The sequence below is a fragment of the Monodelphis domestica genome, chromosome 1 (assembly GCF_027887165.1).
Source record: "Monodelphis domestica isolate mMonDom1 chromosome 1, mMonDom1.pri, whole genome shotgun sequence".
Lineage (NCBI taxonomy): Eukaryota > Metazoa > Chordata > Mammalia > Didelphimorphia > Didelphidae > Monodelphis > Monodelphis domestica.
The window spans coordinates 43,897,219-43,914,698 of record NC_077227.1 but is presented as its reverse complement, the minus strand read 5'-3'; the positions used below and the strand labels follow the sequence as shown (position 1 = coordinate 43,914,698).

Below are 17,480 nucleotides of genomic sequence, written 5' to 3'. Positions count from 1 at the left end.
CCCCAGGGTAAACAAACAGGGAAGGGAACAGGAACTTCAAGGAGGCTGTGGCCAGGAAGCACCATATTTAACTGGAATTGGAAGGGAGAACTCATCCATTACATCCTTCTGTGGCCAAGAAGATGAAGACAGAAACTAGAGAGGAAAGAGAAAAAGCATAAAATAGATGAAAATGAAATTCATAAGATGTAAATCTTGTTTTTTTTTCCTTTTCTGCAGAACACAGTAACCATTATGAAATGTTCAATCAATCATCATTCCCCAAAGCTAATATTAGAAGGTCTGATTTGGTCTGTTACTGGCACCTTGATGTCTCTCAACATTGTCATTACTATATTAGGCATTTCTGAAATATTTGTTAATGAAGTGGTAGAAGAAGCTTTTAAGTTGTGTGTGAGAAATGCAGAGAGATGCCATGACTTTAACTCATTATAGGCTATTCAAAGACTGAAGTTTAGAGGGCAGATTTCTTACCCAAAGCAAAAAAAATCATCTTTTCCTTAGGGAGCCTCTGAAGCTATCTTACTAAAAATGGAAGGAATGACTTCCATGCTAGAACTTCCACTCCCAAATCTTCAAGATGAAAGTTACCCAGCAGGGAAGCCCAGCCACTTTTAGTTTTACCTCTTATAAGTGTGGAACCATTTCATTCAGGTTGTGACTGTTGACAGCTTTTATAGCATCTGGAATTTTAAACCAATAAATAATGAAGCCATTTCCCAAAGAATAACAGCATATGCTTTGTTGAAAAAGGATGGATCTTTCACTTGCCTCTTCTATGAAAAAGGCTCCATGAGCTCCGACATCCTCTTTTATAGGAAGGTGTATCTTCTTTCTGATTGACCTTACAGTTCATCCTTTGGTTTTCCCCTGGCAATCCCAATTAGTGGATATTTCAAAAGAGGAGGTGGACTTAGAGATCTCAATTCTTTCCTCATTACTTCATCACAGGGGAGGTGGATCTTTACCCAAATAAGGGAAATGTCAGATCCCCCTACTTTATAATGCCTTAGGGAAGGTGGTCTTTTTTTGAAGATAAATGCTTTGAACTGAAGACAAAAGGTTCCAGCTCAATTAAGATGCCTTTAGGACTGGACTATTTCAACCTGACCTTGGAAAGCAAAGGTTCTTGGGGAAAATGAATCATTTCCAACAGAAATATTATTACTAATTAAAATCAACAGTAATTTTCCTCACTCTTACTTGGTTAATTGAAAGAGAGAAGAGTCCTTATATATATAAAAGCACTTGTACAAAGCAAAAGAGGACTATTTTCAAATGGATAAAGCTTTTCTAAGGATCAATCTTCTTGATTAATCATGAGTATTTTCCAAGGTTCACACTGGAACCCTAAACTGCTACTGATAGGATTTCATGTCTTGTCTGAAGTTGATTACAAATGTGGAACTTGTAAAATCTGACAGTTCTTTTTAGAATGTTAGCAAATGACTAAATGATAGATTTCTTTTATGCCCCTGTAAACAACTAAACTTGTGTTGTTTTTTTTTTTTGATCATTAAACTATTTTCTAACTTGCTAAAAAAGGAACTTATAAATGCTTGTTTCCTCTTTCCTTCTGTTCTTTTTTGGTCAGATTATTTAAGGTTTTAATTTTCTGAATAGTGAAAACTTTGAGCTTTGAATTGTCAAGCTTGAAAAATATAGAACCACTAAAGTAGTTCAAAAGACCAAGTCTTTAAACAGGACAAGGGAGACAATGCTCAGATTTGGCCACACTAGTATCAACTGCTAGAAAATACCCAGAACCAAAGCTCTGGGACTCTGGGAACAATGTCTCTGGGAAAAAGCCTGCTGAAGGAGATTTTCCAATGAGCTGAAGAACTAGGGGTCTTATATGCCTTTTGGAGGATGAAGGACAGGAAACATACACTAACTGGTTATAAGAAGTCTTGGGGAAGAGACTATAGCCTAAGGCTGGGATACTAGGGAATGGCCTAGGATACAATGGGATAACTTCTAAGACAAAAGGGCACCCAAGATTTGATTATATCTATTAAATCTATCTAAGTTGAGATCATTGATTGGGTACTTTAAGGTTTACTGTTCAGTCTAAGACAAGGTCAGTCTGGGACTTCCCTTAAGGCAAGTTCCCCAGGGCCAGGGGCAAACTTGGGGGTTCCATAACCAAAGTTGACAGAATCTATGCTTTGATTATTTATTGTTGTTAATCATTTTGTCAAAGAGGAACATAATCTTCTTCATTTTATGAGTACAAATGATTTCCTTAACCTAACACAGAAGAATACATATATATGCATATGACATAAATACATTTTAACTTTATTTTATGAAATGTATAACTCCCAATCTTTCCTTAAATATAATTAAACCAGACCATCAACAAATAAGCATTGAAGTGCTCACTATGTGCCAGACACCGTGGTAAGGACTGCAAAGGCATTTTACTATGAGGATAGTATGCCCTGCACCTCTATAGTCATTAGTTAATAAACATTTATTAAGCACCTACTATGTGCCAGGAACCCTGCTCAGCATTGGAAGGAAGGGTGGTGGCTACAAATACAAATATTTGGCTCTAAAGAGTTTATAATGTAATGAGGAAGGCAACATTTACAAGAGAGCTGAAAAGAGAGGGAAGTTGGAGAGCTCCAAAGAATTCCAAAAGCAGTGTAGCTGGTGAGGAATGGGAAGAAGATTGGGCTGAGTCCCTTCCTTAAAAAGAGATCCTAGAACCCATGGCCCTGTCCTCTATTTAGATGCTTCAATCAGATGATCAGAGATTAATGCTGAGATGTTAATAAGTAACAGATAGATTCAATATCACAAGAGAGCAAGCACATTACCAAATAGTGTAGTGCTTAGTACTCTTATTCCTTTGTATTATTTTCCTATTTTCATACCAATAATAACCCATTCACTGGTCTGCTTTCTCCTTTTGTTCTCAAATCTGATTGCATTTTAGTAATTAAAAATATGTTTTTGGTTCTTGATGTGCTACTTTTCTTTGGTGATTGTAAAGAAATCACTACCAGTTAGGCACATTAGTAATTTTTTTCATTGACTAAAGCATTTTGTTTGATAACCCAGAGATTTGTTGGATTTCCTGCAGTTTTATATAAGTTATGCAGTCATTCACTTATTATTTTTCAAAATATTACTTAGTTTTTTCCTGTAATGTTGATTTTGAGTTCAAATACTTAGTTTTTACACATACCTTCCAGTTTTCTCAATAGTTTTTTTTTTTATTAAATAGCTTTTCTTCTAATAGCTGGGAACTTTGAGATTATCAAACAAAGTTACTGTGCTCATTTGCTTCTGCATATTACACACTTAATCTGTGGCATTAATGAATCTATTTTTCTTATTCAGGACCAATCTGTTTTTGATGATTACAACTTTAAAGTATACTATAGTTTGAGATCTGGTGGTTCTGAGATCCCTTCCTTCCCATTTTTTCTTACTTCCTTTCATATGCTTTATCTTTTGTTCCTCCAGATGAATTATTATTTTTTTCTACCTCAATACAGTAACATTTTGGTAGTTTGATGGGCATGACACTGGACAAGTAAATTACTTTAGGTAATATTGTCATTTTCATTATATTAACTCAACTCACCCTTGAACAATAATCTTTTCTACAATTATTTATGTAAAGAGTGCTGTCTAATTGTATTCATATAATTCTTGTGTGTTTCATAGCAGGTATACTGTCAAGCATTTTATACTGTATATAGTAATTTCAAATAGAATTTCTAATTCTATCTTTTCCTGCTATTTTTTGGAGGGTGATATACAGAAATGCTACTGATTTATATGGGATTTTTATATTTTATTAATTTTTTATTTACCTCTCAAGGGTTCTCTAAGTACACTATCATTTGCAAAAAGTGATAGCTTTGATGGTACTTACTCGTTCCATTTATTTTTCTTGACTTATTGCCATAGGTTGGATTTCTAGTACAATACTAAATAGTGATTAAAATGAAAATGTACATGCCTCTTACCCTTCATTTTATGGGGAAAATCTCCTAATTAACTCCCACTACATAGAATAATAGTTCTTGGTTTTTAGATAGATACTACCTATTATTTTATAGAAAGATCTATTTCTTCCTCTGCTTTCTAGTGTTATTATCCTTAGTGAAATTATTTATTGTTTTCAATTTGTTCTTTGACACATCTATTCTTTAGAATTATGTTTTTTAGTTTCACTTAATTTTTGTTCTAGTTTTTAAACAGGAATAGATATTCTATTTTGTTAAAAAAAATTTCTGCACCTATGCAAATAAACACATTTTTTTAAGTTGATCAATTATGTTTATAATGATCATAATATTGAACTAGCCCTGTATTTCTGGTATAAATCCAGCCTGATCATAGTTTATGATATTTTTAATATATTTCTGGAACCTCTTTGCTAATTGTTTACTTTTACTTTTTGCATTAATATTCATTAGGAAAATGCCCATCATTTTCTTTCCTCATTTTGACTCTCCTTGATTTAAATGTCAAGACCATATGTGTGTCAGATGAGTATAATAGGACCCCATTATCTATTCTTTCAAACAGTTTCTGGAGTATTGTAATTAATTATTTTTTTTAAATGTTTGATACAATTCACTTGTAAATCCATCTGATCCTGGTGCTGTTGTTTTTTGGAAGGGAGTTGACAGTTTGTTCATAGTTTGTCCTATTTCTTTTTCTAAGATAGATTGATTTGAGTCCTCTCTTTCCTGTACCACCAATATAGAGAATTTATATTTTTGTAAATATTCATCCATTTAATTTAGTCAGACTTATTACTAACATGCAATTGGGTAAAGTAGCTCATAATTCTTTTTTATTTCTTTTTGTAAAATTAAAATAGTCAGTGGTTTATCTATCCCCACACCAGATGTGATATTTGTTTATTTATTAGTTTAATGTTTTTTAACTTTTAATTTTGTTACCATCCCATTTGATTTTGAGGATTTTTGTTTTGGTATATAATTGATGCTTTTTAATTTGATGATTTTTTGGTGTTTTATTTGTAATGTCAATCCTAATTCATTAATCTGCTCTTTCCCTCTTTTATTCATAAACACATTTAGAGATATGTTTTCCCCTTTAATGCATCCCACAAATTTTGATTTATTGTCATATCATTGGCATTATCCTTAGTGAAATTATTTATTATTTTCAATGTGTTCTTTGATCCATCTATTCTTTAGAATTAAGATTTTTAGTTTCACTTAATTTTTGTCCCTTGATTCAAAGGCTCTTTTTTAAAAAATAATTTTATTTTTTTGTCTGATAAAAGTAACATTTCTGTTTTTATACATTTGTGAGTTTTTTATCTTCTTACATATCACCAGTTTTTGTAAAGGTGTCATGAATAGTTGGAGATAGGTGTAATTCTTTCAATGCTGATTCAATAGTTACTGGAGAACTGTCATTTCCAGCTTTTCTAAAATTCTCTTCAAGTCTGCCTCTCCTGACTAATTTAAAAATTTGTGCTATTAAAGATTTACTATCCATTTTGTCTGTAATTTATTTAACTTTTCATTTAGAAATTTGGATACTATGTCATTTTGTACAGGTATGTTTATTATTGATATTAGCTAATTGCCTATGGCAAGTTTTATCAATGAGTTTCCCTGTTTATCTTGTCTTTTTATTTTTTTTTTGTCTGAGATCAGGATTGCTACCACTGCCATTTTTACTTTAGCTGAAGAGAAGAGATTCTTCTTCAGCTTCTTTTTTTTAAAACTTTGTCTTTTTTTTGTTTCAACTATATTTCCTGTAAACGACATATTAATCGATTCCAATTAAAATGTATGTAATTGTGCAGTATGGAACAGTGGAGAGGATACCAAAAATCTTTATTTAGAAGATGATACTTGTTCAGAGCTAGGAAACTAGTGAATCCAACAGGTAATGATTAGCAATGTTTACACTATGAATGGGACAAAGCATAATAGCACAAAATAATGGAAACTGATGATGATATTTCATGAATTGTCCAGTTTGGAGGGATGAGTAATATGAAATAAGGCTGGAAAATAAGTTGGAACCATGTTATGATGAGATTTTCCTGTCAAAGAGAGGAATTCACAGATGATTTCAGAGGTTCTAGAGTACCACTGGAGTTTTTAAATAGAAAATGATGTTAAGATTTTATTTTAGAAAAATTCTTTTTTTGCAACTGTATGAAGGATGTATTAGGGCTAGTAGGGTCTTAAGGGAGGGAGATTGATATGATGCCATTGTGATAGTTCAAGTAAAGCATGATGAGTGTCCTAACTGTCTTGTGAGTAAAAAAGAAATTTCATGATAGAGCTAATAACATTTGGAAACTGATGGGATTTGTGGGGTGAGGGAGTATGTGGAGGAAAGAATGATTATATACTGTGATCCTCAGTGCTTAGAAGGATAGAATTTTATTTCTTCAAGAAAAATGGAGATAATTGGAATAGGAATATATTTTTGAGGAAAGATAATGAATTCTATTTTGAGGCATACTGAATTTGTGATGCCTATAGGTCATCAATTTTTGAAATGTTCAAAAGGTAGGCTAAGAAAAGATAAGATTTGAAGAGGGAAAATAGGACAAAAAATATAGAACTTAGGTGTTATGTATATAGAGATAATAAATTCATGAGAGCTGATGGGTTTGCTTACACAGTAAGTATGGACAGAGATGAAATAGGGTTCAGAAGATAGCATTTGGTACACACAGTTAGTAATCATGATCGAGGCCATGATTCAGAAATAGGTACTTGAGACAGAAAAGTCAAACAGGTCATAGGAGAATCAAGAGTGAGCAAAGAGAGGAGAAAGAATTCAGAAGAATAGAGTCAAAGATTTCGAGTTGAAATGTTTGTCTGGCCAATTACTAATTATGCTAACTTCAGGCAATTCAATTCATTAATTCATTTCCAAATAATTTTTTTTCTTCTGCAGTAATACAGCTTTCAATGTGTCAAAACGATATCAAAAAAGAAAACAGTTGTGCCCCATGTTCTTCAGTTTTTCATTAAGTACTTTATAATTTTTGGTTATGCTTTGTCTGTTCCTTCAAATGATCTCACTTATATAATGAAAACCACTAAATTTGTTCAATAGTAATTAACTTATAAAAACATTGGGGGATTTTCTGTTTTGTTTTAGTCATGGAGCCACAGGTCTCTGATAACATTACCTTATTGCTATCTGTTTGAAAGATACCCTATTCATTACTCCTTAGCTGAGTCACTAGGAATCACTATTCCTTTCTGATCCCTCCTAAATGATATTTCAATTGCCAGAGTTTATACTTATCCTTTATTATTTCAAAAAGGCAAGCAGATCTTCTTTTCCCCAGAGGAGTTAACTCACCATTCTTCAGAAATAAATTCATTTTTATATCTAACTGTACAATTGTCCTTTTCCTTTTCTTTCTTCTTTCAGTGACATTTTTAGACCATTCAGCATACTAACAAAGACCTACTTTCCTTATATGCCTTTCTTTTATTTTTTTCATAATATTTTTCTATATTATTATACTAGTAACATTCCCTCAGATAGTCATTTTACCTTGCTTTTTGAGTTGTCATTTTCTTCTACCCTCCAAACTTTTTACACAGGTTTTGCTTCCATCTATGTTTTTTGATTATTCCCCCCCCCCGCCATGTTTTTATCTTTCAAGTCCTGCTCATTTTCTTTCAAGGAGTACTTCATTCTCTCTGACAACCTGGAGAACAGATTTCCCTGATTACCACCTCCTGAATGTGGCCTCTTCCTGCTCTTTTCTCTGACAATACTTTATTTTTACCTCACTACTCACCATTTCTAAATTCTATTTTTATATAACTATATCTTTTTGGCAGAATAATAGAGACAAGATTTAGTTATCTGGTACAGCATGGAAAGGCCAATTTTTACAAGTCTATTCTTTTCAAGTTCTATATCATTTAATTTCTATAGAAAGGAAAGAGCTTCCTGAGGGCCTGTTTAACCTCCTTGTTCCTCAGAGTGTAGATCAGGGGATTCAAGGTGGGACTCAACACAGAATAAAGCACACCAGCCAACTTACTCTTCTCTGGGTTATAGCTTGCAACTGGGCTTATGTAGGCATAGAACACAGCAGTATAATACATGGATGCCACAATGAGATGGGAAGAGCAGGTGGAGAAGGCTTTCTTCTTCCCTTCTACAGATCTGATTTTAAGGATGCTAGAAATAATAAAGCCATAGGACACCAGCGTCAGAAGGAAGTTAAATACTCCATAAAAAGCATCTGCCAAGACAGTCATGACACTGTTTATGTAGGTTGAGGTACAGGAAAGCAACAAGAGAGGGGGGATTTCACAGAAGAAATGAGTAATCACATTGGGTCCACAGAAGGACAATCGTGTCATTAGACCTGTATGTATAGAGGAATTGAAGGCACAGATGCCCCAAACTCCAGCTGCCAACATACTACAAAGTGTCTTGCTCATCATGGTACTGTAATGTAGGGGATGGCAGATGGCTACGTATCGGTCATATGCCATTGCTGTAAAAAGAAGCAACTCAGATGATAAAGCCCAAGTGAGAAAGTAGAGCTGGGCCAAGCAACTCACATAGGAGATAATGTTCTTCTCTGAGAGTAGCCCGTCCAAAACTTTGGGAAGAATGGAGGAGGTGCAGATGATGTCCATAATAGCCAAATTGAATAAGAAAAAGTACATGGGGCTGTGAAGGTTTGTATTAAGCACAATGGCTATGATGATCAGGACATTACCTGTCAGGGCCACCACATACAACGAGAGAAAACAGCTGAATAAGGGGATCTGGAGCTCAGGATGCTCAGAGAAGCCTTGGAGGATGAACTCAGTCACCTGAGTCTGGTTTCTTTTGGCCATTGGTCTGAGAGGGTTTTCTGGGTCATACAGAAGACTCTCAGATTATGGGCAGTTGCATGTGCTACTTGACCTTGAAAAAGAAGTGAAAGATTTTGATTAAGGTCTAATATAGCTTTGCTTAACAATTGACATAATTTTAGGAGCAATAAAACAGATAAGGTCTTATACAAAGGAGCAGATTTTATTTTCCTACTAAACTAACTTCGCAATGTGGTTGTTAAGCATAACCTAGTTTTCCTTCATGCTTAACAAAATCACTAATTTCTCTTGAGAGACTGCATGTTAGAGTTGGAAGGATGCTTAGTCTTGGAAGCAGGAATATCTGGTTTTAAATCCTATCTCAGATATCTGCAGTTTTGTAACTAAACAAATCACTTAATTTGACATCTCTCATCCTCATTTGTAAAAACGAGGATAATAACAACAGCACTTACTGGAGTGCTCTGGGGGCTACAGAATTTAATTCATGAAAAGGGCCTTGCATGCTTTAAAATACTATATAAATGTTAGTTATTATTGCATCAAAATCAAATTTTAAAACCTCTTTTTTATTTTGTTTTCATCTCATTCCTTTTTAACGTTGATACAATTTTAAATAATTTTTTTCTTACATTTTTCCATGTTTGTTTTCTCCCTCCTTTCTATCCTTCCCATGATGGCAGGTAGTATGACAGATGATGTACATATGTTATCATTGTAAGAACATATTTCCATGTTCATCACATTGGGAAAAAGATACTTATTGTTTATACCAGAGAAAAATTCATGAAGGAATGTTAGAGGTGGAAGGATGCTTAGTCCTGAAAGCAGGAATATCTGGCTTTAAATCCTATCTTAGATATTTCCAGTTTTGTAACTGAACAAATCACTTAGCTCGATATCTCTTATCCTAAAGAATGGTGTATTTAAATCTGCATTCAGACTTCCATCAATTCCTTTTGTGGCAATGGATAGCCTTTTTGATCATGAGTCTCTTGGAGTTGTCCTACATCCTTGCCTTTTTGATAATAGTTAAATAATTCACATTTGATCATTGTAGATTATTGCTTTTACTGTGTACATTGTTATTCTTATTCGGCTCACTTGACTTTGCATCACTTCATATAAGCCTTTCCAGTTTTTGTGTGACCATCTAGTTAGTCATTTCTTATGGTCCAGTAGTATTCCATTACAATTATGTACCACAAATTGTTTATCCATTCTCCAATTAATGAACATCCCTTCAATTTCCATTTCATGGCCACTATAGTCTCAATTCCTCTTAAATTCTTATATTTACTACCACTATTTTTTCCTTTTGTTTATAAGCTCTTTATTTGTTTAAACTCTTACCTTCTGTCTTAATGTCCATTCTAAGACAGAAAATTGGTAGGGACTAGGCAGTTATGGTTAAGTGGTTTGCTCAGTTTTCAAACAGCTAGGAAGTATCAGAGGTCAGATTTGAAATGATGCCCTCCCAACTCAAGGCTTGGATCTCTATCCTTTGTGTTAGCTAGCTTCCCTCTCAGACATTTTATGAACAAAACAGGAATAGAAAACTAATTTATCAAGTCATGTTTCTGTGACATTGGACAGAGCTGTAAACAGTTCTTTCCAGAGCTTCCTTCTACTCATTTTGGACTCCAGTCTTTAAAAGTGTGTCCTCTACATCTTCAAGCTTCCTAAGAATGGGAGTAGTATGGGCAAAATGGAATTCCTTCTCTCTAACTTTAAGCAAACCCCTCTTTTCCATATATGTAGTAATTTAAATTCAATAAACATTGAAACATCATTATATAAATGGTGTGGTATCAAGGCATTGGAGATGCTCATATGGATCTATATCTCATCATTGCCTGTTAAATATATCCTAAACATCTCTGTCTTTTTGTTGAATCTTGTACATTGTCCAGACATTTTCCACCTTGTTGCCCAGACTCCCTAGGCAATGTTCACTGACTTGCCAGTGGACTCTTTAAAAAACCTCTTACCTTCTGTATTAGAATTTATATAAGTATTGGTTCTAAGAGAGAAGAGCAATAAAGACTAGGTTAAGTGACTAACCCAGGATCACAAAGTTAGGAAGTATCTGAGGCCATATTTGAACCCAAATCCTCCTGACTGGCACTCTAACTACAAAGCCACCTAACTGCCTCTTTGCTAAAGTACTCTTTTAAAAACTCTTATCTTTTTGTCTTAGAGTCAATACTGTGCATTTGTTACAAGCCAGAAGAGCAGTAAGAGCTAGTCAATGAGAGTTAAGTGAATTGCCCAGTCCCAGAGTTAGGACGTGTCTAAGGTCAGATTTGAATCCAGGTCCTCCTGACTCCAAGCCAAGTGCTCTATCCATAAGTGCCCCTTTGACAATGTACTCTGAAGGACACCTGGCTCTTATCAGTTTCACTGAAGTTGAGCTCTTAGGACCACTTTGCCCTTCCATTTGTCCCTCAACTGGGCCTTTACCTTCCCCAATTAAAATATAGTTCCATTAAATTTGGGACTATATCACTTGTCTATTTATGTTTTGAATACATAGTCCAGTGTTGGCAAACTGAGAGTGCTTAAAATCTTTCTTCATTCATTCACATGAAGTTTGTCATAGGGATCTCTTTACCTAGCTTCTCTATCATAAGCATTGTGGTGCAGTGCACAGGCTATCAATTATTTCTCACTCTCAAGATACCAGATCATTTCCTTTTAGGAGCATACATTTCTTTGATGCCATCCTTTGCTCTCATATATGTTGGCAAACGTATGGAATGCATGCCAGAGGGGGCTGCTCCCTTCCCACTCTCTGTATGCACCTGAGGACATTTCTCATATCATCTGTCCCTCTGCCCAGCTAAACACTAAAAATCCAGAATATCTTTCAGAATTTCATTGAATAGTTGGCCAAAATAGAAGTAGCTTTTGACATGGGTATCAATGATATGTTGGTCTTGGGGAAAATGGAAAACCATAAAATTAGGTGCTTAAGTCAATTGTCCTTTATGACTATGATTTTGAGTTGTTACTTTAGATTAATAACTAAGGAAGAAGTTATAAAACAGGAGAATTATTTTATTTATTTATTTCAAAACCTTTATTTTCCATCTTGGAATCAATACTGTGTATTGGTTTTAAGGCAGAAGAGTGGTAAGGGCTTGGCAGTGGGGGTTAAATGATTTGCCTAAGGACACATAGATAGGAAATATCTGAAGGCATATTTGAACCTAGGACCTCCTATCTTAGGCTTGGCTCTAAATTTACTGAGCCACCTAGCTGCTCCTAGAATTTATTTTATTAACTATGGAATTATACAGTTTTATTTGAGGAAAAATAAGAACAGGAAATAATAAGATATATTTAAATGAATCAGTTGATCAAAGCTATTGCTAATAAATTAAAAGTATTAAAGATTGGAAAATGAGGGCAAAATAGTGGTGAAAAATTCCAGGCAAATACTTGAAAGAAAGATTGAAATATAGTTTTTCAAAACATATAGAAGTAGATTATGGATTTTAAGAAATTTGTTTATTTTTGTATGGTTTCATGTGTGTGAAACTTTGAAAAGAAAATGTGATTTAAAATAAAATTTTCTATCTTTTCTGACAAAAATAAATGGTTAAAAAGAATTGTGCAACAAAAATGAAATTAATCAATTTTAATCTTCTATAGAAATAACATGATTTAATTGGAAGGCACAGAATTATAGTTGTCTGATTCTCTTTAATGAAGAAAATATGATAAATATTTGGGATTTCAATTAGTAGAGTGATGATAGGAACATAAAGCATTGAATATAATTAGATTGAATTCAACTCTGGTAAAATTGGAATATTAACAAAACTACAAGTCAACATAATGTTGAGGATAAAGTATATACCTAATATTTCTTAACGAATAATGAGAATAGACTAAAATTAACTATACTTCAGGTAAATATATAAAATCACAATTGCAGTGATTATAGAGGACAAAGCTTAGCTTAAAGTTAAGAAAAATAAAACATTAGGATCAACATTTCAGTTACTAATGAGATCATATCAGTGGTACTCATTTTTGCTTCCAATTATGTAGCAATTAAATTTATGAGAAAATAATTACTTATTTTTCAAAAATCTGGATAGAGAGCAATGATTAGAACATTTCAGCTAAGGAACTTAAGTTAATTAAACAAAAGATACTGAAAAACAAAGTTGTGAATTTGAAGAGAATGCTGAAGAAACTTAATTTAATAGCTATATATAAACAAGTACACAGAAAACAATCAAATGTATATGCATTGAACAGTAGGAAATATGTATCATTTTCTAGAACATAAAGTTCTTGACTAAGGTCAAGTGTGCTAGAACTTGAACCCAGGTCATTCTTCCTGTAAGACTAATTTTCAGGGAACAGCTGGGTTGCTCAGTGGATTGAGAGTAATTCCTAGAGATGGGAGGTCCTGGGTTCCAATCTGGCCTCAGACACTTCCCAGCTGTGTGACCCTGGGCAAGTCACTTGACCCCCATTGCCTAGCCTTTACCACTCTTCTGCTTTGGAGCCAATACACAGTATTGACTCCAAGATGGAAGGTAAGGGTTTTTAAATATTAAAAAAAATTTAAAAGACTAACTTTCCACCTTGCTTCTTTTCAATATTATGTATAAGAATTTTAAATTTTGCATATTTGGATACTTATTTTTATTGGTAGCTTCTAACTTTAAAAGTAAAAACAATAATAATATATGACTGATTCAAACACACAAAAACATTTTTCAGTTTTCTAAATCAATTTTATCCAACCTGTATAACCTCCAAGGTACCTTCCCTGAAATAAACACTAGTAGTGACTTATTGTGACAGAGAATGTGGCAATTTCCATTCGCATACTTTGCCAGATTACAATGATATTATAAACAAAAATGCTGAAAACATACAAATACACATGAGCAGCAACAAACAAAGGATGTAATGAAGGCAGAAGTACAGAGAAGCCATGTTTTTTCTCCCACATAACCTTGGGCAATTTTATACATGAGTTTCAATGCAAAACTCTTTCTCTCTCCCGCCCCCCATCCCTCATTTCTTTATGCTAAAAAATAAGCTAAAACCCTCAAAATTCTCAAATGAGAATATTCTATTGGGCTAGTCCTTTGAAAATTTCCTGTAAGCTTTTTCTACTTTTAAGAAATAAGTGGATTGAATTCTAAATGGTATTTCATAAACTACATGCTTATAAAAATATTACTGTCCATTACTAATATGAGCAAAAAAGTCCCTACTAAGCATTCTGAAAATAGAAAGAGCTATGCAGTGATTTCCCTATAACTATCAGTGTTTAACTGGCAGCTGGATGGCCATTGAGAAGAAGGGATGTGTATGTTCATAGGATCACAAATCTGGAAGTGGAGGGAACTTGGGAAAACATCTAGTTCAATTATCTCATTTTACTTATGAAGGAACTGAGTCCCCCCAAAGATAGTGATTTATGTAGAGGAATTTGAGAGGAACTTAATATAGATTCCAGATGGCCTGACTCCCAAGCCAGAGCATCTCCTAAAACAATAAAACGAATCTATATAGCTCACTGAGCCCAAGGACAAAGTTAGGGAAAGAGAAACAAACCAAAAAGAAAACAATGGCTTCATAACTGACTGTTACTTTGATATTTGAAGTGAAACCCAATGATATAAATTGATTTTGGCTTTTCTATTTGAGTTGATTTAGTTGTGTTTATTGATGAGACATTTAGAATTCAATAAAAATAATGTAATTGAGTTAAATGCTAGCTGTTTGATGTAAATAACATAGTTAGTGTACACATTTAGAATGCTATATCTATAATTTTTATTTATCATATTTATATTTATAATTTTAAGTTATATTTTACTCTATATAAAATTTTATTTCTCCACAGTAGTAATTTTGAAAGGATAATTTTTATTTACCTTTGAATAGCTCTTCTCCATGTTTGAGCCCTTCCTCAGTTAAACACCAGAGCATATATATAGGTGTGAATCCAAAGAAATGTCACAGAGTCTCTACTTTGAGCTTATCCTGTAAGTAGGTAGGGCACAATAAGAGCTACTGACTCACATTTAAGCATGTTTCACCCTGAATTTGTAATTATTTGTGAAAATATTCTCCATCCTCCATGGTAAACACTTGGGAAAACTGCCCAATGCTTCATAATATAAGTGGCCCCTAAAGGAGTAATTATATGAAATGATTTCTTTGATGGGGATGGTTTCTTTGCCATAAGTTGTGTCATCTGAAGTCCAGGCCTGATTCAGTCCTTTCATCGCCAAAATAATACAAAGGAGTGCACTTATCTCCTGCTAATTAATAACTTCTTAGAGATGCCAGAGAGCTTCATCATTGCTTTCTTGACTTTGACATATACTAAGCACTTATTTCTGTACCTTGTAAGTTGACTTTATTATCTCATATATTTTATCTCCTATTACTTCTCTACACAAAGGTTATGCTTTAACCAAAACAGACTGCTTAGAACCTCCTAAAACTCTGTGTGCTTATTTCCACCTGCATTCTCTCTCCTCCAGTCTACACTTCAAGGTACACTGTGGCTAATGGAGGATAGTGATTTACCCAGGATCACATAGCTGTCAACCCCAAAAAACATTTCCCCCCTTTTGTTTACTAGTTCTGATGTTCCTGAAGTTCCACCTGCTCCATGACAAAGAGTTGCAAGTTGATATCTTTATTTTTCTCTTTAATTCCAGCCCTATTCTCCATCATCAGTATAGAATAATTCTCATCATAAATGCTTATGATTGACCATTATCTTATAAAAAAGTCATCTAGAGACTACATTTACTCCCAAGAGAAGAATATCAGAGTTGGATTTCACAACAAAGTCAGTCACTGCCTGATTCTTGATATGTTGTGGTCTCAGTGGAATCCTTTGCATTACTTTTTAAGTTCCCTAGTAGTCTGGGAGCATTGATAACCTTGGTAGAGCATGGTATTGAGTTACTTAAGTCAAATATAAACTTGAGGGGGGAAATGTGCAGGATGATAACCAGGGATAAAAACAATTCCATCTTATAGCCATGCCCTCTGCTAGAAAGACCTGCTTTCCCTAAAGGAGACATAATTTTGCTCAGTAATTTTCTTGTAAGAATTCAATTTGATATGCCCACCCTCAGGACCATTTGTTGGGTTATTTTTGACATGATAACCCCACTTTGCAAAGTTTTGGTATTGACTCAAGTGATTACTAGTTATTGGTAGCATCTCTGATATTTATCTAAGAATTTTTCATGACATCTCTTTAGACCTCAAACTATATTCTCTTTGTTTAGCAACAGACCATTCTTAAAGAAAAATTAAGAATCTTGGCACATAGTGAAATCCAATGTGAACAAATAGATCAGCCTTTAATGAACTAAAATTTCCCAAACATGTGGCATAGTTTAAAAGCCTGAAGACACCCAAGATTTTCTTTTAACCATAGATATACCATAGTTATTTAATCTATTGCCTTTGCTTTTACATATGTATAAGAATTAGATTCTGTTGATAAATGATGATAATCATTGCCTTTCTCTTCAATAATGTTGATTAGTTTTAAGACATGGGAGAATTAGAATCTTGGTGAGAAAGCAATATGGTGGATTGGATGTGTGACTTGCTCTTCTTTAGCGGGGAAAAAAGCAGAGTTGATATTTTGGAGGACAAGAGACACCTCGAGTAGACATTGGTTTGATTATAATTTCCTTTGGATCAATGACGCTCTTGATGGTAAAGTTCTGCAGAATGGTGACCAGTAATAAAAACAATTCCATCTTGGCCAGGCCTTCTCCTAAACAAGCCCGTTTTCCTGAAAGAAGACAAGATTCTTTTCAGTGGACTTCATGTAAAAATTCAGTAGGATACCACCATTCCTAGAAAATCTTCTCTGATGCACCCCTAAGAGTACCTAGTTAATACTGAATCAGAAAGTGAGGTGGCACAGTGAACTTGAGTGTTGGACTTCGAACCTGGAAAAACTGATTTAGGAAATGACTTCAGGCACTTTATAGCTATGTACCTGCACATGTCAATTAACTTCTTTAAGACCCATTTTTCCCATCTGTAAAATGGAGATAATTATAGCACCCATTTCCTAGGGTTGCTGTGAAGATCAGATAAGATAAGTGGAACTTGAAAAGGGTACATAATAGCCAACTATTGGATTATTATTAGTACAACTTCTTGCTTTCATGATATTCTCTTTTTAATCTTGATCATTGATGTTAATGTTTTCTTCCCCCAATCAATTATGACTTCCTAGAAATCATAGACTTTGTTTCTTTTATGTTTTTTAAAAAACATTTCCCTTCTCTACCAATATCAATTCTAAATTTAGAAGAGTGGCAAGGGCTTGGCAGTTTTGCTTGGGACTACATAGGAAGCATGTGAGCTCATATTTGAACTCAGATCCTCCCAACCCTACACGTGGCTCTCTATCCACTGTGCTTTCTTAAGCTGCCCCTCATTTACTTTTTAGTATCATCTTTTGCCAAGCACAATGCCTTCTCTTTTTAGTTCACATCCATGATTTTATCATTATATGAATTTCCTAAATAAGAAAATTTCTGCTACTACCATAAATAAGTAACTCTTGCACCTCATGGTTTCCAATAAGTGGAATAAAAGATAAAATGACTTGCTTAGAGTTACATGTCC

At 34.0% G+C, this 17,480-nt stretch overlaps 2 protein-coding genes across 3 annotated transcripts in view; both read right to left on the bottom strand.

Annotated features, from left to right (window-relative positions):
• Window positions 1-7,913: 7,913 nt before the first annotated feature.
• Window positions 7,914-12,849, bottom strand: LOC100028642 (olfactory receptor 13A1-like). Of its 2 annotated transcripts, XM_016428552.2 has the most exons (2): window positions 12,815-12,849; window positions 7,914-8,835 (listed from the first exon to the last, which is right to left on the bottom strand). In XM_016428552.2, exons 1-2 carry the CDS (start codon window positions 12,847-12,849, stop codon window positions 7,914-7,916), a joined length of 957 nt encoding a protein of 318 aa, XP_016284038.2. The 2 variants fall into 2 exon arrangements, with proteins under 2 accessions (XP_016284038.2, XP_001378623.2); XM_001378586.3 differs by lacking the exon at window positions 12,815-12,849 and having other exon boundaries at window positions 7,914-8,846.
• A 3,314-nt stretch (window positions 12,850-16,163) lies between these two features.
• LOC100028620 (cytochrome P450 2C44-like) overlaps window positions 16,164-17,480 on the bottom strand; it is a 34,830-nt gene continuing 33,513 nt past the window's right edge. The window contains exon 9 of the mRNA XM_007478100.3: window positions 16,164-16,632. Within this exon, the coding sequence (XP_007478162.2) occupies window positions 16,451-16,632 (182 nt within the window). The 3' untranslated portion in view covers window positions 16,164-16,450. The remainder of the gene's footprint in view (window positions 16,633-17,480) is intronic.

Coding starts and splice junctions, on each gene's coding strand:
- LOC100028642 (XM_016428552.2), bottom strand. CDS start 12,849: ATGATCTCATTAGTAACTGAAATGTTGATCCTAAT. Junction 8,836..12,814: donor ACTGAAATGTTGATCCTAAT/GTTTTATTTTTC, acceptor AATGGCCAAAAG/AAACCAGACTCAGGTGACTG.